This window comes from Danio rerio, chromosome 13, assembly GCF_049306965.1.
Source record: "Danio rerio strain Tuebingen ecotype United States chromosome 13, GRCz12tu, whole genome shotgun sequence".
In the NCBI taxonomy this organism is placed as follows: domain Eukaryota; kingdom Metazoa; phylum Chordata; class Actinopteri; order Cypriniformes; family Danionidae; genus Danio; species Danio rerio.
Genome location: NC_133188.1, coordinates 7,979,812 through 8,005,000, shown reverse-complemented (window position 1 = coordinate 8,005,000; position 25,189 = coordinate 7,979,812). Strand labels below are relative to the sequence as shown.

Below are 25,189 nucleotides of genomic sequence, written 5' to 3'. Positions count from 1 at the left end.
GAAAATGAAGAGCACACTGGGTGTCTTAGGAGGAAAAGAGAAAGGAATACAAAGAGAGTCTATGGGTGATTCTAGATTGAAAAACTAAATCTTCAATAAAACTCTTCTGAATTATGAAAAGGGCTGCACGGTGGCACAGTGTGTAGCATGTTCGCCTCACAGCAAGAATGCCACTGGTTCGAGTCTCAGCTGGGTCAGTTGGCATTTTTGTGTGGAGTTTGCATGTTCTCCCTCAGTTCGTGTGGATTTTCTCTGGGTGCTCCGGTTTCCCTCACAAGTCCAAAGACATGTGGTACTGTATAGGTCAGTGGTGCTCAACCCTGTTCCTGGAGATCGACCTTCCTGCAAAGTTCAGCTCCAACCCAGATCAAACACACCTGAACCAATTAATTAGGACCTGAACGGCACTTGATAATTACAGGCAGGTGTGTTTGATATGGGTTGCAACTGAAATCTGAAGGAAGGTCGATCACCAGGAACAGGGCTGTTCACGCCTGGTATAGGTGAATTGGGTAGGCTAAATTGTCCGTAGTTTATGTGTGTGAATAAGTGTGTATGGATGTTTCCCAGTAATGGGTTGCAGCTAGAAGGGCATTCGATGCATAAAACATATGCTGGATAAGTCGGCGGTTCATTCCGCTGTGGTGACCCCAGATTAATAAAGGGACTAAGCCTAAAAAAATTTTAAAAAAGAATGAATGAATGAATGATGAATAAAAATAATCTAAAAATAATGTCTGTATGTGTATTTAGGGACGTCTATCTTAAACATATTAACATATTATATATTATTATAAATATATACAATATATTACATATTATATATAAATATTCATCTCTACACTTGACCTTGACTGCAAATGTCTCAAAGTGAATGTTTTGGTGTTTTGGGTGTCTTTATACAAATAAAACCTTATATTTATGCAAGGGATCAGGCATTTCATAATGCTAAAGGTTTTGGTGCATGAAATCATGTCTGCGTTGCTTTGCATAAAATAATTTGACAAACTGCACATGGATTTATAAATAGAACACCCACAAATGTGTTTCCCATATGAAATTTACACCTGTATGTAATGTTGTCCACTTGACAAAAACACATAACAATATGAGCTTTACAGCCAGGTGTGCTGCTGCTAGTATTGTTAGACAGCATGTCTTGAATCACGCTCAACTAAATGTATGCATGTGTGACTGCTATCCCTTGTGCTACAAGCAAAGAGGGCCAAGGTTTGGAAATCTACAGTGCATGTTGTCATAGCAACCCTTCCTGACGAGATGCTGGCATCATGTGGGATTAGGAACAGTGGTGCATCTGGGGTGACAGCAGCTCTCTGGGTGTCCGGGATTCATATATTTGACATGTGCATCTGTTGCATTCCAATGTAAATCTATATGATTAATCCACGTAACTGAGCTATACAGTATGATTTATATCGCATTTTTCATGTAATTACTACAGTTGATGTTGTTTAACATGTTCATTTAATTAATTATAAAGAACACTATTAACAACCTGCCTGTATGACCAAAAGCACAAGTAAAAATGTGATAGTGGTTCTATCCAACAGTTCAGTGAATGCACAAAAGTGGTTAGATTTCAGACACAATATTGTCTGTTTTTGTTTAGTTTTACCAACTATATTACAAACAAAAGACATGCAGAATTGAACAGCAGGACAGAAACACAGAAATATTTGGAAGAAAAACAGGTGAATAAAAGATTAAATGAGCCATTCGTAGATTTATTTGAGTTAACTGGTTGATTTTGCAAATCAGTTTTTTTAACTAATCAGTGACTCAAAAAATAGTTTAATATTTCCTTTTTAATACAAACAAAATAATTAAAACATGTTTTTTTTTATATTTTAAAATATCATGTTTTTTATTATCATTTTTGATTTAGTTTTAATTTCAAGAGTTTAAATTTCATTTGGAGAAAAAAAATAATAAATTGAAAAGTTGAATAATTGTCACCATATCTAAATATCAACTTAGATGCAGCTTTAAAACACATGACCACTGTAGCTTAAAAGTATAAACTGCAAAGTGTAAATTAATTCAATATGACTTCAAAACGCTTATTTTTTAAAGTTATTTTGGTTGGCAAAATCATTTAAAATTATGTATTAAAAAATACATACAGTTGAAGTCTTTTTTATTAATAGCCCCCCTAAATTATTAGCCTGCCTGTTTATTTTTTCCCCAATTTCTGTTTAACGAAGATACCATTTTTTCAACTAATTTCTAAACATAATAGCTTTAATAACTCATTTCTAATAACTGATTTATTTTATCCTTGCCATGATGACAATAGGCGAGGCAGTGGCGCAGTAGGTAGTGCTGTCGCCTCACAGCAAGAAGGTCGCTGGGTCGTTTCTGTGTGGAGTTTGCATGTTCTCTCTGCCTTCGCGTGGGTTTCCTCCGGGTGCTCCAGTTTCCCCCACAGTCCAAAGACATGCGGTACAGGTGAATTGGGTAGGCTAAATTGTCCATAGTGTATGAGTGTGTGTGTGAATGTGTGTGGATGTTTCCCAGAGATGGGTTGCGGCTATAAGGGCATCCGCTGTGTAAAAACTTGCTGGATAAGTTGGCGGTTCATTCTGCTGTGGCGACCCCGGATTGATAAAGGAACTAAGCAGACAAGAAAAGGAAATGAATGATGACAATAAATAATATTTGACTAGATATTTTTCAAGACACTTCTATACAGCTTAAAGTGACATTTAAAGGTTTAACTAGGTTAATTAGGTTAACTAGGCAGGTTAGGGTAATTAGGCAAGTTATTGCATTCACCTTACTCTTTGCGTATGAGCGGTCTCATGCACTTCCATTTATTTTTAGATGTTAAAAACAGCTTGTTCTGCAGCTTAATGTTGCAAACTGATATTTTCTTATTTTATTATTCGACTTCTTCTGTATAGTCATGCAAACACTTGATGGTAGAGCGAGTAGTATGGCCATTTTCTGTCATTTATTATTCCTAGTCATTTCTCCCATAGGCAAGCTAATCGGAACTTCTAAAACAATCGCAAAATCAGGTGCACTTTCGAATTGTAGAATAAGGTCAATAACGATGGTTTGTTCTGTAGACTACAGAAAAAATATATAGCTTAAAGGGGCTAATAATTTTTTCACCTTAAAATGGATTTTAAAAAATTAAAAACTGCTTTTATTCTAGCCAAAAATAAATCAAATAAGACTTTCTCCAGAAGAAAAAATATGATCAGATATACTGTGAAAATCTCTTTGCTCTGTTAAACATAATTTGGGAAATTTTTAAAAAAGAAAAAAGAATTCAAAGGGGGCTAATAACTCTGAATTTAACTGTAAATATTTTTATTTGTGTGCACTGGAATCATTTCTAACGCGCTGAGGCCTTGTGAAGAAAAATTCAATCAATTACAATATGTGAAATATAAGATAATGTTTAATAAATATTTTTCCAGAACAAAGATTCTCAAGCGTTTAAAAGAAAGAAAGGAGCAAATAAAGTCAAATTCTAGAAACTATTCATTAATAAATCATTGTACAGGTTTGAGCACCTTTAGTTTGCAAACTATATACAAGCTGCTTGAAAAATCTTTTTTTTTTTTCCCCAAAACAAACTGACCATTTATAGGTGGGGAGAATAATTAGATATGGTTGTATCTTGAATAGAAGCGCTGGTTTCACACTTTTGACCGTCACAGGCAGCATCTGGTCATATTTCCCTAACAAGGAAAAGAACAGTCTGTGCCGTTCACAACCGTTTCAAAACAAGCTCTTCTACGCAAGTGAGAAAATACAGTTTACTCATCAGGAACATTGACTACGTTTACATGGACACCAATAATCCGATATTATTATGATTAAGACAACACTGATTAAGAGTCTACCATATAAACAAGCAATTTTTGATTACATGACTTTAACCCAACTAAAGTCCTAATCGAGCTAACCAGAAATCGAATTAAGATATCGAATTTATATATATATATATATATATATATATATATATATATATATATATATATATGTATATGTATATATATATATATATATATATATATATATATATATATATATATATATATATATATATATATATATATATATATATATATACACACACACACTCACACACACACACACACACACACAAGTGAGAATTATTAACCCCCTGATTTATTAGTTCCCCATTTGGAGTTATTTCCAAATACACATGCTGTGCCCCATATGGTCTAAAACCTGACAGGTGGACAAATCTAAGCATGTTTTTATTAAAACAAATATAAATATGCATATAATAAATAACACTGCTGCTAATAATAACATTACATTAAAGCAAATTGTCATGAATAAACTAAAAAAGCCTCCCGAGATGAAGGCATGGAGGCGGTGGTTTTTATATTTATGTAGGCTAGAAAATAATATTTTTTGTAATATTTTAATCTTTTAATTCTTTTGCATTTGTAAAGATATTTGCGTGTTGCTGTACATCCTGTGTGTATTAAGCAGTGTGTAAGCAAGACGCACAACCAACGCGCTCTGCACTGGACTATAGACCTGCTTTGATCTGGTCTACTGAACAGTCTATTATACAGTAGTTCCTCAAATTAGCAACGCGCCAGCAATGCGCCTTAACATGCCTCCTTTTTTAGACCAGAAAATGCAGCGTGGTGCAAACTGTCAAAACGACTATTGCGCCGAGCTGAAACTAGCAAACAACAATTGTGTCGCGCCTTGCGCCGGGTGTATAATAGGGCCCCTAGTGTCTGGGAATCTCTTGATTGTTACTTTCATCTTTTTTTTTTTTTTACTTACCTATAAGTCCATAAGACAAGAACTTGTTGACCGATGTGAGAGCAAGGCCTGTGATTGGTCCAGTTGTGTCCTCTGAGCGAACCACCTCCAGAAAAGGTCTTAGAAACACATTGGGTTCCACATCGGAAAGATCTGGAATGACAAAAGACACTAGATCAGAGAAAAGCAGTTTAACTGAACACATGACAAATAAAACAGCAGTCAGTTACTATTTCCAGTGCGTAAGACAAATTATTCGATTGCTAAGATTAAACCATTGACATATACAAGAGCAAAAAATATATATATGAGCTATGTCATGGCTAAAATTACAATCCTGTATGCATATACATGTGCAAAAGATGCAAAATGACAGAAAGGTAGAGCCAGGGCGCGGGTTAAGTGAGGGCTGTTTCTTATTCACCTTGGTAGAGCTGGGTATCTTATTACAACTGTGTTTCCAAAAGCTCTTGTTTAAAGCAGCTGTGTAGGATGTAGGATTTAGCATTAATGAAAATGACTGAACTGGTCGGGGTGGGAGAACTGTGCTTCGAGCCCGCTGGAGTAACAGCTGCTGGGAAAATTAAAGCCTCTCTCTCATCATTAGGGATACACAGATACTGCTTTTTAGAGAGTAAGAGTACTACGTTCTTTTTTGGGACTTTCCGATTTCGACATGAGTATTTTTAGTAATTCTTTAGTGAGACTGATGATTTGAGGGTTTGAATGGTGGATATTTATATGAGCTTAGAGCTGTTTTGGGTCACCTTCAGGAGGGACAAACAGTACATGGTACATGCAACCAGTGTTGGGGGTAACGCATTACACGTAACCCAAGTTACGCAATAATATTTCCTTTCTAGGTAATGAGTAAAGTAACATTACTTTTCAAAATTAAGTGATAATATTTAGGTTACATTTTAAATATGTAATGCAGGTTACTTTTTTTGTTTAATTAAATAGCTTAGAAAAAATAAATAGCTAAATTAAAATGAATGTAGTCACGTTGAATCCGGCACACATTGAGAGAACGCAGGAACAGATAGAAACCAAGATAGCAGAGCCTTACATTTCTGCAACGAAAATATTCTCATTATATTGATCAAAGAAAGGGAAGAGAGGATTGTCTTACAGCGACTTTACTTCACCAGTAAGACAAAAAGTACAAAAGTAGCAAACACATTGCTTTACACTTTCATTAATCTGTATATATGACATGTACAGTATCTCGAGGAAGTTCTCAAAAGATAAAATTATCCAACATTATTATTTTTTAATGTGTTTTTAAGGCAAATGAAGGTGTAGGTTATACGGTGCATTAATTGCAGAGCTCCTTTAAAAAAATAATAATCCTGCAAGTTATGAAACATATCAAGCCTCAGGCCAGGTCAGAAAAAGTAATGCAAAAGTAACTCATTATTGTAATGGATTACTTTTTGAAGTAACTGCATGCAATCACAAAAGGTTAAGGAAAGCAAAATAGTTTAAAATAATAAATAGTTGTTTCTATATGTTAAGGTCAGGAATCCAAGCCAACAGCCGACCTTAGTTAGAAGCAAATCACAACCAACATGCTTTTTGCATTGAGAGGTGCCTTTTTTGAATGATTTACTATAGGCCAAGTGTTTTCTGTGCTGCTTAAACGCCCTGCGCACCTCGCGTTTTAACCGCCTGCTGCGCCTTCCGTTTCGCATTGTGTGCCGTGCCCTGCAGTTGAAAAACAGTCAAGTCTAAGTGGAAAAATTTTGTTACGTTAGACGCATCTTTTTCATTCTCCAATCAAATGAAAGCAGAGGCGGGGTTTCTGTTGAGGTGACAGATGTGCTTGTGTTGTCAAGTAGGATTGGGCCAATAGACGATGCCATCGTCCTTTGCCGACGGCCAATAGACAACATGATGCTGATTGGTGCCGGCAACTCAGTGAATGTCCTTGAGCGGCCCAGCCAGAGCCCAGACCTAAATTCTATTTAACATCTCTGAAGAGATATAAAAGTGGCAGTGCACCGTCGCTTCCCATCCAATCTGATAGAGCTTGAGAGGTACTGCAAAGAGGAATGGCCAAAAATTCCAAGGACAGGTGTGCCAAGCTTGTGGCATCATATTCAAAAAGACTTGAGGCTGTGATTGCTGCCAAAGGTGCATCAACAAAGTATTTAGCAAAGGCTGTGAATACTTATGTACATGTGATTTGTCAGTTTTTTTTTTTTTGTTTTTTGTTTTTTGCAACAATTACATTGTCATTATGGGGTATTGTGTGTAAAATTTTGAACAAATTAATTAATTTAATCTATTTTGGAATAAGGCTGTAAGAAAAAAATGTGGAAAAAGTGAAGCGCTATGAATACTTTCCGGATGCACTATATAAACAGCTGAATTAATGTCTGCAAATAATCAACAAAACTCAAGTAAACTTCAAATTTCAATACTGATTAAACATAATGCACTTGTATGCTGTATGGTGGTTATTTTCTAGCCAAAAACATTTGCACAATATCATATCCAACACGTGCACTTCGTGATTATGCAATTAACCAGCCTTTCTGGCTATGCTGAACAAGAAAAACCCAAATCACTCTGCACAGTGTGCCCCCATACAGTCATTTTCTGATGAGAACAGTAGAGGTCAAGAAACAAACAGCCAGTTGCAAAATACGAATTTCGGCCTGGAGCTCTGAGTTTATTGATGAGCTTTTATAAGAAATAAGCCGAGTCCACCACACATAAAGCCTTAATCTAACAGAGCCAACAAAACACAGCTGCAGCCGAGGATGCAACATACTTCATTATCTCCGCCGAGCTCTTTATTTGTGGATGGGAAAGCACCTCGGGCCAATCCACCCCGGTCGCGGGGAACAGCCCCTCTGAGAGAGGGGGCGAGGGTTACAAAATACAAACCAGGTAAAACAACAATGGAAAAATTAGTGGAGTCACGAAAACCTGCTGCGAGTGTCGAGCTAAGGCGCAGCTTGCCATAGCAATACTGGGCGGATTAGGGTTCCCCAGAACAGCTACTTTGACGCAAAAAAACAACTCGTGACTTCAAAGCCCGAGTCGAGCCTCAGCCAATTTTACAGAGCGCACATATGACCGCCGAGTATTAGCTTGTGATATCCAATCCGCCTGCGGCTTGTTTGGAGATAAAATAGAAAATCATTTGAAAATTTCCACACTTTGTCTTATCCGCAGCCAGGTTGCTTCTAGACCCGCTTCCAAAAGCAAATCTTCTGCTGCACACTTTCTTTGGGGGACTCGATGTTTTCTTTGCATTCCCATGAGGGGAAAGCTCAGCAATGCTCCATTCCTACAGTCCAAACTCTTTGACTGTGCTGCGGTATCTGATAACAAGGGTCTCAAGTGCTTACCACTTAACCCAAGTTCACGAAAAGCGAAAGAAATCGCGGACGGCAGAAGAATAACAAAAGTTACTTTGAAATCAAGTCGAAAAACACAGGACAAAATAACTCGTTTTCATCAAGCCACCAAACTTTTAAAGGTGGGCTTAGACTATATTACTTTACAGTGGAAAAGGGAGTGGGGGCGATGAAGGGAGAGCGATCTCAAATGAATCTGTCAATAGAGGCTAATAAAGTCTTCATCAGAGGCGATCACCCCGTAAGTGCCACCTTCACTACAGCTAGTCTCTCAGATTGGAGAACTCAATTGTGTTCTATTGATCCGGCTGGCCATCGGCGGCCTGACAATCTGCCTCCCCCCACGTGCGCCCAATCTTCTTAAATAAAGGCTAAATATGACTCGGTACTTCAGCGCAATCTCCAGGCTCGCGGAGGGAAATGAAGAAATTGAGGTGTTGGACCATGATGGTGAGACAATCACAAAGTAACCAGGGTGACCTCTGTGTGACATTGGCCAAAATAAAAAAGGGATTAAAGTCGGTCACCCATCCATGTATGCTCCGGCTAAGGGTTTTGAGTCTCCAAGTATGTGCGTGTCCTTGGAGAACAAGCTTTGAGAATTGAGCAACGGCACGGCGCCGCTCCTAACAATCTCCCTTAAGATTCAATTGTGCCTGTACGTAACTAGCAGAGGAACTGCGAGCATTAACACAAAAGGCTCATTTCCATGATGCTCACTGCTTTATAATGCACAAATCACTTAATTACACTTTACGTTTTGGATCATGCTGAGGTTTACCCCATCGCGCTGGAAACAGCTCAACTGCCTGTTGTGTTGTGTTCGCTGTAGGTCTAAACTCTGATGAGTGGACAGAGTCTGGTTTAACAGTCGGCCTATGCAGCCGTGTGTGACTGCTACCTCTGCAAATAGCCCCAGACCTTCAGGCCCCTGGGAGCACCTCGAGGAGAAGATGCCGCCGCCACACATTACACATGCACATCAATTGGCAGTGGTGCAGAAAGGGCTTAAAACAGAGCACAGTTTAAGCGTTGAGGGTCTGAGCTATAAATGTAACAGCAGAGCAATGTTGAGAACAACGCTGCTTTACAACAGTGTTACTCTGATTCAAAAGCATCCCGAATAGGAGTAGTATTTTAATGACCGAGATACAAATAGTTTGAATTTCAGCGTATAGTTAATTCTATTATTTTTTTAACATTTTGTAATGCTTAGAGGTTTTTTTACCTGTGATTTTAAGACCTGACAATAATCAATATATCAACTTATCGCACAACACATGGACATGACATAAGGGTTGGGTCATGTCGACCAATTTGGCATCGTACGATGTCTAATGTGAAACATTGCGATGGACGATGGCATCGTCGTCATAGGCAGCGGTGAATTGATTATTTATGAATGCCTACCATTTCAACTTCATGACCCGCATGGTCTTTGTTTTACCCATAACCAAATCATAACTAAATAAAGATAAGTTACACACAAATGACCACCTGTCAATCACTTTTTACGCGGGACTCTGGCATGAATGGGCATAGTGATTTGTGTCATTATAATGGCGTCGACAAACTTAGTACACACATAATAGCAAAAGATTGAAGCAGTGTACTGATGCTGTGACACGTTACTGGACAGATTTAAAAAAGAAAAAAGTGTAGAGTCGTTAGATAGAGACAAGATTCATTAAATTCATCACGTGTAACAACTATAGTGAGACGCAATCCAGCGGTACATAATTGATAAACTGTCCGACATGCACTGCTCTCTGGGATTTTGTGCTCAAGACTGCTGGAGCTCAGACGCACAGGTACGCTGCAGTGCTGACAGTGTTTGTGTGTGTGGTCTCTTGATGTGCATTTTCAGCGGTGTAGTGTGGACGGAGGGTTATTCAGAAATGCTAGATGAAACATCAGAGTAGACTTGAATTGTTTTCGTTCTGAAATGCCATTTCAAAACTAAGATGTATTAGTGTAAACAGGGGCAAAGTGTGTATTTTTCACAAGCAGATTGCTGCTGCAATGGGGGTCTCGTGAGGTCTATCGGCGATGGCATCGTCTATCAACCCAACCCTACATGACGTCAACCATTTTTGCTGATTTAAATCGCCCATAAATTAAAAGAAAACCATTCTAGAAACATTTTAGCTGATTGCACAACCTCTTTATCTCTATTGGAGGTGTCAGTATGGTTTAGTATATTTTCATGAGGGTGTCTGACACCTGAAAATAGATTTGGTAGCAGACATTACAGCCTCTGTTACTTTTTACCTTGCACTTTTTGTTAACATTTATTAATCTTTATTTGTTTAGGATATTTGTTTAATTGTCTGGAACGTTTTTATATTTTGATTCCTATGTCCAATTATTACATTGTTTAAATGACTGTAATTAAATTAAAGATTCTTAAAACTATTATGTGTAAAATATTCATTGGAATGTTGTCATTCTGGCATTATATAATGAGTGGCATAAAATGGTCTTAAAATGACAATAATATAATTTATCGCAATATATGTTAATGCAATAAAAAAATAATTTAAACTGTGAAATATTATTACAATTTTAAATTATTGAATGTAGTTTCGAATTGTATTTATTCTCATGATTCAAAGCTGTATTTTTATCAACACTACTCCAGTTTTCAGTTTGAAAGTGAATTGATCCTTCACAAATCATTATTTTAATTTCAGCACTGATTTTACTTGAATCAGTGCTGAAATTTTTTTTTTTACTTTATAGTATCGTGGAAACTGGTACATTTTACTTTTAGAAATGTGATTCATTTTTTAAAAAGTTCAAAATAATATATTTGTTTTGCAAAGTTTTTTATGAATACTGAAGACAGGAATAATGAATTGAATTTACATTCAGTAACAAAAAAGTAAAAGAGTAGTAATATTTCACAATTTCACAGATTTTACTGTAATTTTTAACAAATCAATGCAAGTTTAGAGAGCAGAACTGGCCTCTTTTTAAACATTTTCAAATTTTGCTTTTTCCAAACTTTTTGAGCGGTAGTGTACCTAACAAATGAAACAAATGAAACCCTGACTACAGTATAGCAGTTACTCTATAAATTAAATCCAATTCAGTCAGCATTTATTACAAGCGTTCAGGGTGTCCTACAGGTTTGAAATATACTTGCGGTGATGGCTGGACTGAAACACACCTTTTAACCACACCACATAAAAAGTTAAATATATGCATCAAACAAAACATTATTTGATTTTTGACACTATTTCTATTATTATCCGTTTTACACTTTTTCAATGGGTTCAAATAAAAAATATATAAATAATTAAATAATCCACTATTACTTTTTTAGATTATTCAGGAGCCATGTGCACCCACTGACAGGTAGAATCTGCTTCTCTCTCATTCAAGTTCAGGTTGCTTTATTGGCATGACATTTTGTACAGTATTGCCAAAGCATTTTAGATGTATAAAACATGTAATATATCAACATCCTCAATTTAATAAAATATACAGCAAATAAAAAACAAATGAGAGGAAAAAAAAGGAATAAAAACAGACAATATAACTAAAAAAATATAATTACAGGAACAAAACGTGTAGATAATTTAAAGACAATTGAGTTGATTACCCATTTCTAATGGTGTACAAATATTCTGCAGCCAATTTAGATGTAATTTCATCCTCTAAGGTTTTCTGAGTCGTTTAGATTAAAGAACTAATTATTTAATGTCTCTCATGAGGCTGTGCGCATTAAATTAATGACAGCTTGGAAAACTAAAGCAAAACCAAATCCTGGACATTTTAGTAGATTTGGAAACCCCAGCCAGACGCAATAAGGTGCGGTTCTCTATTGGTCTGCAGAGCATGTGAGACTGTCTGTGAAAGTGTTAAGGTTAGTTCTCGCGTGCACAGAACGAGCAGTATGAAAAAGGAGAGAAGATTTTCTCCAACTTAATCACTCGCGGATGTTTATTTATATTTGGCGGATACAAAGAAAAAAAAAGTGTAAAAGGATGATTATAATTGTAAAAAACAGAAAAAGTGTCTCTTAATATAGAGTAAAGTCCATGTGTGGGAAGCACTGGCGTTACATGATGGATTTTGGTTTAATGACACCAGCATTTTTTACATATATTCAATTGGAAGATACCGTCATATATATATATATATATATATGTATATATATATATATATATATATATATATATATATATATATATATATATATATATAAATATAAATGTTCATTCTATTAGACAACACATGTTGAAAACTACTACTATTTATAGTAGTATAGTATTATAGTATAGTATTCTAACTACTATTTATACATAAAATAACTACAAAGCAAAAACAGCTGCATTATGACATTTGTATTATAATGTAAAATGCTTTATAATGCAGTTGCATAACATATCAGTCATACCACCAACTCCTCCTAATATAATGAAGTAGTGGATCATTACAATCTTTGAATCTCACAGAAAAAAAAATAATAAATAAATAATTGACTAAATGATCTGAGATTTCCCCCCTGTAGTAAATGTAACTAAAGCACCACTGAAAGATCAGAATTTCATAAGATCCACATTACACCACAAACAAGAGGAGAGGCAATTTTCCACCAGGCTTTATAGGGCAGTTTGTTTTTGTGTGTGTGTGTGTGTGTGTGTGTGTGTGTGTGTGTGTGTGTGTGTGTGTCGGACACAGCTATTCAGAGCAGCCAATGATCAGGCTACAGCAGCAGTAATACAAACAGCGGCTGACTCTCAGTACTAGACCTGCTGGGCCTTTGTGTTTGCTTAATTTAATCACAAAAGAAAGAATAACATAATTTGTCAGACTGCTATGTCACATATTTTAGCCAATCATACGGGCCAAGTGTCTTCTGCCAGGGTGAAAATAGCTATACACTCATGAAACAATTTTTTTTTTTCAAAAAGTTCAAACTACTTTTTTAAAATGAGCTTGCTTAAGAATTCTTCAGGTTTTTTTAAGGCAACTTAATCGTTTTATGTTCAATCCGCTTACATTTGTTAAGTTAGCTTCATTAATTTGTGATGGAACCAGTGGTGTAGTCGGGACTATTCGCATGTATAATCTGTATACCTACTTTTTCCACAAGCTGTTTGGGTATTATGACTTCTGTGGATCAATAATTGCACAGGGCTCGAAATTGCGATCATTTTGGTCGCATATGTGCCCAAAATTTAAGCTATGCGACATCATAATATATTTGTGAGCATTTGTGCGACTGCACTGTTTTGTTTTGTTTTTTCTAAAAATGTGCTAAATCGGTCTTCCCTGCTGCTATATTGGTTCATATTAGCTGTCAATCACTCAAAACTTTCCGCTGTCAGATGACAGAGAGCTTTTGTGACCACGGGGAATGAAAACGACTGAAGAGTGAAAAGTACAACGAATCTCGATGCGTTGCATTCACTGCGTGTTCAGCGCAAATGTCCGCTTAGTGTAAAATCTAACACTGTACACACCATGGCCAAAGAAGCTTGCCTTTACTAAGTTAAAACTGATGTGGCTTATAACAAAGAACGGTATTAAGCCAGTGGTCATCGGGAAAATCTTGCTCTTGGCTGACTCGCCTGCACACAAAAATGTACATCGGCCCATAACGAGACTGAGCATTGAAATGACACAAACTGAAACCAAAACTTTTAGAAATGAGACTTTTCTTACATTTTTTTTTGGTCCGTTTCTTCTTGAGATGTATATTATTTTTCTATTTAGATACTGATGACTGCTTTGCAGCTTTCAGCCATGAATTAAATGATTTATTATAATCGTGTGTTTGTTTTGTTGCAGAAATAGTATTTATTAAATTGACATGCATATCAAAACAATAGTACAAAATAAACATTATTGAACACAAAAGAATATATTTTGAAGAAAGCTTGAAACCTGTAAGCATTGACTTCTATAGTATTTGTTTTTTCTGTGGAAGTCAATAGTTATGGGTAACTTATGTTAAATAAATAAATATATAAATATAATAAATATATAATATATTCACTGTTATGCAGATGATACTCAATTATATATTTCAACTAAGCCTGATGAGACGTCTGAACTATCTAAGCTAACTGAGTGTGTTAAAGATGTTAAAGACTGCATGAGCAGCAATTTCCTTCTCAAAAACTCAGACAAAGCAGAATAATTATTTATTGGGCCTAAACCCTGTGCACAGTAGAAAGTTAGCGTTAGCTGTACTATAAAAGATCTGGGTGTCATATTAGACAGCAATTTAACTTTTGAAAATTATATATCCCATGTCACAAAAACTGCCTTCTTTCATCTGAGAAATATCACTAAGTTACCAAGTATGCTCTTCATATCAGATGCAAAAAAGCTAGTTCATGCTTTTATGACTTCTAGGTTGGATTACTCTGTTTGCTGGCTGCCCAGCATCCTTATTAACAAACTTCAGCTAGTAAAAAATGCAGCAGCCAGAGTTCTTACCAGGTCTAGAAAACATGATCATGTCACCCCAATGTTATCCTCCTTTCACTGGCTGCCTGTTAAGTTTCATTTTCATTTTAAAATACAATTACTAACCTATAAAGCTTTAAATAATCTAGCTCCTGTTTATCTAACCAACCTCATGTCTCGCTACAATCCAACCCGCTCTTTAAGATCTCAAAACTCAGGGCATTTCGTGGTAGCTTGAACAGCATAGTTGAGTAAAGGAGGTCTAGCCTTCTCATTTATGGCACATTAACTCTGGAATAGCCTTCCTGATAACGTCCGAGGCTCAGACACACTCTCCCAATTCAAAACTAGATCTTTTTAGCAAAGCATACACTCAGTACATCACTTAGCAGTATAATACATGAATTTGCTCCACGCAGATTTTTGCATCTTGTTTATGTACACTATGAACAACAGCTACGCTAATTATTCTCTTTATTCTCTATGTCCACCTGGGGATACTCATCCCGAGGCCCTCAGACTATGCAGCACAACTGATTACATCCAAGGCTAGCGACGAGATGATCCCAAGGTTTCCATAATCCTGGACCAGGGCGTATCCTGAGCAGCTGCTGTGGTGGTCATGGAGGAGTGGAGAACATGTGACTGATTCCCGTGACGCTCCGGGGACAGACGAGCCTCACTGACATCCAGCTCCTCCAGTGCCTAGACTGCACTCTGCACAAGACGTTTGGCCATAGGAGAAATGGTCGTGCCCAACTGAGCCTGGTTTCTCTCAAAGTTTTTAATTGGTGAAGTTTTTTCCTCGCCGATGTCAACTGTGGCTTGCATGGTTCGGGACCTGTAGAGCTGTGCTTCAATGGATTTGCTCTTCAGTTTTTGGACTTTCAGTAGTGATTAATATATCACACTGAACTGAGCTAAACCGAACTGAACTTAAACATTAAAAAACTGGAATGACACTGTTTCAATTTACTACGATCTTCTATGTGAAGCTGCTTAGACACAATCTATAATGTAAAAGCGCTTTACAAATAAAGGTGAATTGAATTGAGAATATACATATATGTGTGTGTGTGTGTGTGTGTGTGTGTGTGTGTGTGTGTGTGTGTGTGTGTGTGTGTGTGTGTGTGTGTGTGTATTGCTAATGAACCAAAGAAACATACATTGACTTGTCGTTTCTTTGCCTACTTTTGTTGGTTGGGTGGGTAATAGTACACCACTTTATTTTAGGACTACACCACTGGTTGGAACCACATGAATGAATTGTGTGGAACCCTGCATTTTTACAGTGTACTCTTTGCAGCACATTAAAACAAATATGGAGATTCATCAAACTTTTTCGATTGTTACCAATGTGTACGCAATAAAAAAATGTGCTTGTGTAGCATTTCTATACTCTTTGACAAGGAAAACGAACATGCATAAGCTCCTCACTCCATACAGAGAAGCTCCGATTGAGAGTCAATTGAGACACAGTTCAGAAGCTCACAGTGAAAATTACATCCAAACAAAACGACCCTCGGCCCACAAGGGTTGGAAGCAGGAGAGATGGGGGGTGGAGCATCCCTTGACCAAGCCAGCAGCCCAAAACCAAACACTGATGGTTATTGATCTGCTAGTGGAATTAGTGGAGGGTCTTTCCAGCAGCCTGCTCTAATGCTGCGGGAGATGGGACGAACTAACAAGGCCAGCACGGCTAAAGCAAACCCAGAGAGACTTCTCATCTCAGGCCCCGACCACGGGTTGATCCATCTGCGGGGAGGAGTCTGACGCATGTCAACGCACCTCTCGACTCGTCCGCTCGCATCCTCTCCTGCTTCTTGAAGAAAATTGGCACTTGTCGAGGAGGGCAATTAGGTTGTAACAATGTTATGGAACTCCATATGGTCGTTCGCTACAGCCCACAGAGGTGTTTTATAAATGCGTCGAACAATGCTCGCCACAACCTAAACAGGCAATTTGAAAGCCCCAGAGAAATTAAAACTTTTTCAGAGAGCTTCCGAAGTAACTCATTGAAAACGTTTTCCCCTTACAGTGTGATATCAAAGCAGAATGAAAAGATGAAATTGTGCGCATTTTGTATTATACGGGAAGTCGAGGTGTTCCTCATTTCATTTGTCTGTTCATTTGGAAAAACATGTAAAATGCATAACCAGTTAAAAATAGGAAAAATTTATTTGAGCTCCTCACAAACCAATTAAAAGAAAGCCCTTATTAAACACTAATCTTAATATTAAGAAATAAGGCATTAATTTGATAAAAGTAAAAAAATTATGTTCCCAAGTTTCTACAAAGACTAAATAAAATGTTAAAACATTAACATGCTAAATTACGCAAAACAGGCCAGTGTTAAAAAAAAAAACATGCTAGCAACATGTAAAACACACACAACTTACCATACATTAGGGATGCACCGATATGGATTTTTTGGCCAATATCGATCACTGATAACTCTTCAGATTTGGAGGCCGATAACCAATATATTGGCCGTTAAAAAATAAATATTTAAAATTGTGAAATTTTTATACAGTGAACAATTTATTTTAATTTAAAAACTCATAAAAGTTTTAACAGATCGTATGAACAGAATGGCCTACTCAAATCAAGACAAGTATAAATTTCACAATTAAAGTTATTATATAAATTTATGATTTCACATAAATCAGCATGCCAAAAAAAAAATCATTTTCTTTGCGAAGCAAATTAACATTCAACATGACTGTTGCATAAAAATAATAGGTTAAACAACTAAATGGGATTTAACAACCAAGTTAAATAAAAAATATTTTAAATAAAATGAAAATTAAAAAACTAAATAACTAAAACCAGCTCAAATGTTCTTGAATAAAACGTTTTAGAAACACAAACACACACACACACGTACATAAAAAAAATACATACATACATACATACATACATACATACATACATACATACATACATACATACATACATACATACATACATACATACATACATACATACATACATACATACATACATACATACATACATACATACATACATACATACATACATACATACATACATACATACATACATACATACATACATACATACATACATACATACATACATACATACATACATACATACATACATACATACATACATACATACATACATACATACATACATACATACATACATACATACATACATACATACATACATACATACATACATACATACATACATACATACATACATACATACATACATACATACATACATACATACATACATACATACATACATACATACATACATACATACATACATACATACATACATACATACATACATACATACATACATACATACATACATACATACATACATACATACATACATACATACATACATACATACATACATACATACATACATACATACATACATACATACATACATACATACATACATACATACATACATACATACATACATACATACATACATACATACATACATACATACATACATACATACATACATACATACATACATACATACATACATACATACATACATACATACATACATACATACATACATACATACATACATACATACATACATACATACATATATATATATATATATATATATATATATATATATGGTGGATTACTCTGTTTGCTGGCTGCCCAGCATCCTCTATTAACAAACTTCAGCTAGTAAAAATGCAGCTGCCAGAGTTCTTACCAGGTCTAGAAAATACAAAGATAAAATAAAATAAATCAGTTATTCGAAAAGAGTTATTAAAACTAACCTGCAGATTTGGACATCCCTACATGATGTCCAATCTGTATTATTCGTGCAAAAAGCATTCAAACGTAAGCGACTAACCGCGCTACACTGTAAATGCATGTGGCGTTCATTACATAGGCTATTGAATATGCGAAACTGTTTCATGTGCTAAATATTTCACTACTAAACTGAAATTTCTTTTGGAAATAAAGGTTTGTAATTTAGTGGTTTGTAATTAGCCAACAGTGGCAGTTAAAAGTCGATTACAAACATTGATGTCGACTAATTTTCTTTGTCAACTTAATCAATTATAAGAACAAATTGTAGCAGCCTTTATATAAATATTACTGACTATTATCTTTTAATCAGTATTGCACAGAATAAGAAGACAGAAGGTAAGTCAACATAACACTAATTGTTGCAATGCATCAAGAGGTCTGCTCTTCAAGACCAAGGCTCTTAACATTAGGTAAGCTAATGACGAGGGTCTTCCAATAAAGCACAACTGACCGGGAGCAGAGAGCACGAGGAGGAGCATGTTGTGTTTTAAGTGTGTGTGCGTGTGTGTGTGTGAGGAATGAGAAAGTGACAGCACAGCACTACCTTCACTGCACAAAGATAAACAACTGGCCTGTTTAGCTTGCCCTCAGCCCTAATCCCAGTCTTTTCTTCTCTCTCCTCCACCTCATCACTCTCTCCTGCACTCAAGAGGCAGCCAGGGCTTTGTTTGCTGCACCTTGAGGCCGATATTAAAAAAAAAAAAAAAAGATTTTTGAGTGACAAAAGCAAACAAATAAACAGCAGGGCTGAGGGCGACCTTTGACCCCAGGGGCTTTGTACAAATCACCCTCCAGTCATTTGGAGCAGATTTGAACGCTGTTAGTTTTGACAGAGGTGAAATTCGGCTAGTGTGAGAACAAACTCAAAAACTTGAGATCAGAGATGATGAGGATTTCAAAGGGGTTGCATATGAAAGCAAACCCTGTCGTTTTTAAATATAACATCCAGATGCATTTAAAAGTCTTGGGGTTTTTTCATACATTACAACAATACAACTCTGGAAAGAACCACTTGATCAATTTTGTGGATTTGTTAATAATATTTACATGATTTGTACACAAATTTCTTTTGTGTTTTATCAATATTTTATTAAATAACGATAACTTGTCTTCAAATAACAATAGTAGTATTTAGGGCTGGGCGATAAAATCAATATCGGTATTTATTGACCGAACACCACAGTTAATATCAATAATAAAAAAGTTAGGTATAAAGTTTTGGTATGAAGCGCTATAGTTTTATTAAAATGTGGCTGCATCTGAACTTTTCGGAATACCCCGAGCACACTGCGATTTATGCAGTAACCAATCTGCTTCACACTTTGTATGGAGTATACACATTTCAGTAATAACGACAGACTAATTTCCTCAGACAAACGCAGACAGCGCTTTTTACTTTTCACTATAAACTTGCACCGGAGATGCAGCAATGGTTTATTTATTTGTCATTCTCTGAGAAAACGGTTGATGGTAGTCTTGTTACGATAGACGCCAGGGCAGCGTCAGCGCAAAGTCCTTTGTAAATGGTCAAGGAATACACACGCTTGTCACTTCAGGTCAGAATAACAACACATGTGTAAATGAGTGCCGTGTAGCAGCAGTGAGGAGATTGTAAATGAAAAAAAAAGGATGTAAGGATGTCGCCAGAGTGGCTTTTTGTTTTCCTGTGCATCCCAGCCACTAGCTCCCCATCTGAATTTTTTTTTTTTTTTTTGCATGGGGGTAATATAGTCATCTAACTGCACAATTTGTAATGGTGTGAATATCTGAATAATGATGGCTTGGTCCTTTACTTAGCTCAGATTTGATTATAGTTATTTCATTATGATCTGTGTTGCTGACAGAGTTGGAATTTACCGTCTCATTACCATTCAGACTTTAAAGTTTGCTTCAATCGTTTAATCTTCACGCTTTACCATTGCACACACTTTGTAACATTTTATTTATCAAGTTTAGGAGTCTCTTTAACACTTTTGTTTACTTTATCATAAATTGATCAGACATTTTGTTTAAGTATTTTTGTTTTTGACAATAAAAACTAGTTGTCTTAGTAATGTTGGTAAATTAAAAAAAAAGTTATAATAAATAAAATTAAAAAATAATAATAATATTAATATTCCTAAATATATTGTTAAAAAATATTCAATAATTATCTATATCAAATAATATGAAACATGATATTGTGATCATTGTTTTGCAATATTAGCCTTAGTAGTATTTACAGTACTTGTTTATGCAATAATACATTTTCTAAATTGTTTTTGATAAAATAAAAAAAACTGTCTAAAGTGTGGACACTTAAAGCACTTTGAAGTTGTTATCGATTATGAAAGCTGCTGCACACACAAACTCAAAACCTTAATTACACAAGTATAATTAAAAATAACTGCTATTTGTTAACTTCAGCGATGAAGGAAAAGTCCAAGTTTCCTTAAAATATGAAACAGCACAACTCTGTTCAACATTAATCATGAAACGTTTCTTGTATTTTCCTAATGTGACACTGAAGGCTGGAGAAACGGCTGCTGAAGATTAACCTTTGACATCAGCTAAATAAATCAAATTTGAAAACATACATGGAAAAATGAATGCATGTTTGCTGTTTGTTCAAACTACTTATTTAAAACAGGCTAAAACAACACAATTATTAAGTTTTATTTTGGGACAACTTAATTAGTTAATGTTCAGTCCAATTCATTTGTTAAAACTAATAAGTTAACCTAAATCCTTTATGTTGTACCAAAACAAATCGACTGCAACATTCTTTTTTACAGTGTAAAACGGATAACGTCACTTTAAACTGTATGCGTTTAATGTAAATATCAAATAAAAGCAGCCTTGGTGAGCACATAATATTTTCAAACATAAATTTATTTGTATGGTTGGTATAGAGCATATTTATAATTCTACAAGGGGAGAAGACAGGATAAAAAGAAGCAATTTTTCGCCTTTTTTGTAAAAATGTATGTTCAACATATTTTCATTACATGTTGTTAAATATTTATTAATGTATGTTTTTGTGCATTTACTTGTAAACTTAACGAGTTTATGTATACATATTTCTTGTGGTTTCATTCTATATACATTTACATTTTATTATTTAAAAAAAAAAAGTATAACACTCAGCATCTTTTTTTTATTTTATTTTCATCATCTTTTTCCTCTCTCAAAGCTGAATTCATTACTTTTTTTATTTAAAAAAAAAAATTTGTTGGTATCGTGCACACACAACATATTAACCTTATTTTCCACGTACGAGCGGACGCAACCATTTGAATCATTTTGCCTCGAGACTTCCAGTCTTATTCACTTCCTTTCATTTTTAGATTTTTTTGATTCGTTTTGTTGCTTGATGTTGCAAATTGATATTGTCTCATTATTGTCTTCAACTTTGTCTATCTAGTCATGCAAAATCTTGCTTGTAGAGCAACTGTTTTGACCATTTTATGCCATTTATTACAGTCCTAGTCTTATTTCTCCCATAGGCAACTGAATCAGAAGTTCTAAAACAATCGCAAAAATGTGCGCACATGAAGAATAAGGTCAATATCTTACTGGTGTCATTTTATTTTACTACACAACTTCATTTCTAAACAATTGGTAATGTGATTAAGAAAAATCGTGATGTCATGTTAAAAAAATTATATATTACCTTGTTTTATTACAGGTTGTTGGGACAATACCTAAAATTATATGAAATTAATTACCAGTTTGAAGGGTAAACATTATCATGAATTTCATTGTTAACAGCAACACTGGAATTCTACCAAAAAATGTAACCTGATATTGTTTTTGTTGGTACAGTACAGCCTGTCATCTCCAACTACTTTTCATAAATACTTTTTAGGTTTGACAGAACTTTTTTTCTTTGACAAACTGTGTTTAAAATATGAGTAATTAAACCTTTGGTGCCTATTTATTCAGTTGTTTATTATTATTATTATTATTTATTTATTTTTATTTCAATGCTGCATAACTAATGATTGTTGAGTTGACCTTGTGTTCAATATATTATTTTAGCATTGTTTAGATATTCTGATGAGTCATGAGACCAGCGTTCAAACGAAATTTTAGACGCACCTGATTTGTTACCTTGATGAAGGCAAGTGTTTGCCGAAACGCGTAGGCGCAGTTTAAAGCAATATCAATGTCAATAAAGGCTTTTTAATATGTTTTACATGTTTTCGAGTGCCATGGACTTACTTTAGCTATAAACTTAGACTTACTTTATCTTTTAAATTCTCAAAATTTAATATCAGTCAGTTACATCACATAAAAATAGTATAATACAATAATTTAACACCGATATCAGTTCAAAACATTCCAAATCTATAGCATTTCTAATCTACTCCCTGATGCAACATTTCCTGCTAATCAATACAAAACATTCTGTTTGTTAAGATCTATAGACTGAATCAACAAGGGGGCTCCAAACCAAACATGATGCATTCATAAAGCATGACTTCATTAGTGAACATTCCCTGCCCGGCCTGCACCTGTTATCCTGCAAATAAAATGTATTTTTTATGCTGCATACTTTGAACAGAAGCCACATTATTCCGGCTGACCACAGAGCAGCGAAAGAGCAGGCCGGAGCGTACAGTAATGTGTTTCACAGCTTGCTGTCGGCTCATGATGGATGGACTTGTGCTCCAAAATACTTTACGCTCAATCACCTTATAAATAACGGATGTTTTATCATGCTGAATTAAAACATTTGAGAGATGGCAAGCGTATGGATTCCAGTTCCGTCGCATATGTGTGTGCGTGTGAGAGAGTTTGTCTCCACCAAGCGCTTCCTGAGGAATGTGTTGCTGAAGGTTACACTTCCTGGGCTCCATAAGTCTTCAGGAAAACATCCCAGTAGCGTACAGGAGTTGATTTACTGCGTGATACGGTGGCGGAACGATGTGGCCATCACAATGTGGCACGAGTTGCAGTTTTGATACATCACTAATCATGCAAAGCTGCTGCAAATTATACAATGCTACATGTCTGATGTACTGTGTACTGTATTTGGAAGTTGTATTTGTTGTACCGAAGTTGGAAGCATCCATGTTTCGGACACTTTTTTGGAATACATTTTTAAACAAAACAAACCAAAACAAACTAAAAACAAAAATAAATAAATAAATAAATTAAATAAACAATATTACAAAACTATAACAAAATCAAATATAAAATAAGTAACATAAAATAAATTATAAAGTATATATATATATATATATATATATATATATATATATATATATATATATATATATATATATATATATATATATATATATATATATATATATATATATTAGTTGAAGTCAGAATTATTAGCCCCCTGTTTATTTTTTTCCCCAGTTTCTGTTTAACCGAAAGAAGAACACATGTCTAAACATGATAGTTTTATTAACTAATTTCTAATAACTGATTTTATCTTTGTCATGATGACAGTAAATAATATTTGACTAGATATTTTTCAAGACACTTCTATACAGCTTAAAGTGACATTTAAAAGCTTAACTAGGTTTATTAGGTTAACTAAGCAGGTTAGGGCAATTAGGAAAGTTATTGTATAACTATGATTTGTTCTGTAGACAATCGAAAAAAAAGTTAGCCTAAAGGGGCTAATAATTTTGTGCTTAAAATGGGTTTTAAAAAATTTAAAACTGCTTTTATTCTAGCCAAAATAAAACAAATAAGACTTTCTCCCGAAGAAAAAATATTATCAGACAAACTTTGAAATTTTCCTTGCTCTGTTAAACATGATTTGGGATATATAAAAAATAAATAAATAAAATAAAAAATTCAAAGGGGGTCTAATAATTCTGACTTCAACAGTATATATATATATATATATATATATATATATATATATATATATATATATATATATATATATATATATATATATATATATATATATATATATATATATATATACATATATATATATATATATATATATATATATATATATACATATATATATATATATATATATATATATATATATATACATATATATATATATATATATATATATACATATATATATATATATATATATACATATATATATATATATATATATACATATATATATATATACATATATATATATATGTATATATATATATATATATATATATATATATGTATATATATATATATATATATATATATATATATATATATATATACATATATATATATATATATATATATATATATATATATATATACATATATATATATATATATATACATATATATATATATACATATATATATATATGTRTATATATATATATATATATATATATATRTRTATATATATATATATATATATATATATATATATATATATATATATATGTATATATATATGTATATATATATATATATATGTATATATATATATATATATATATATATATATATGTATATATATATATATATGTATATATATATATATATATATATATATATATATATATATATATATATATATATATATATATATATATTTTTTTTTTTTTTTTTTTTTTTTTTTTTTTTTAACAAAACAAAACAAAACAAAACCAAAAACAACCCGGTATGACAATTTTTTTTTTTTCTTTTTCACAGGGACAATACATTTGAAGCTATATTTATTTGAATCGCTAGTTATTCAACAATAACTCAACAAAAATATTTCATTTTCTACTATAAATTTTAAATATAAATTCTATATTGATGGGTTGTCAAATAGATGTTGACTTTCAATGTGATATGATA

General features: G+C 34.1%; 1 protein-coding gene across 8 annotated transcripts in view; it reads right to left on the bottom strand.

Moving 5' to 3' along the window:
- gbf1 (golgi brefeldin A resistant guanine nucleotide exchange factor 1) overlaps window positions 1-25,189 on the bottom strand; it is a 214,020-nt gene that overhangs the window by 93,087 nt on the left and 95,744 nt on the right. For all 8 annotated transcript variants that reach the window (XR_012389123.1, XR_012389124.1, XR_012389125.1 and 5 more), the window contains one exon: window positions 4,807-4,938. Coding sequence is in view for 5 of the 8 variants with exons in the window: in XM_073920581.1 (XP_073776682.1) it covers window positions 4,807-4,938 (132 nt within the window). In the remaining 3 variants the exon portion in view is untranslated. The remainder of the gene's footprint in view (window positions 1-4,806; window positions 4,939-25,189) is intronic.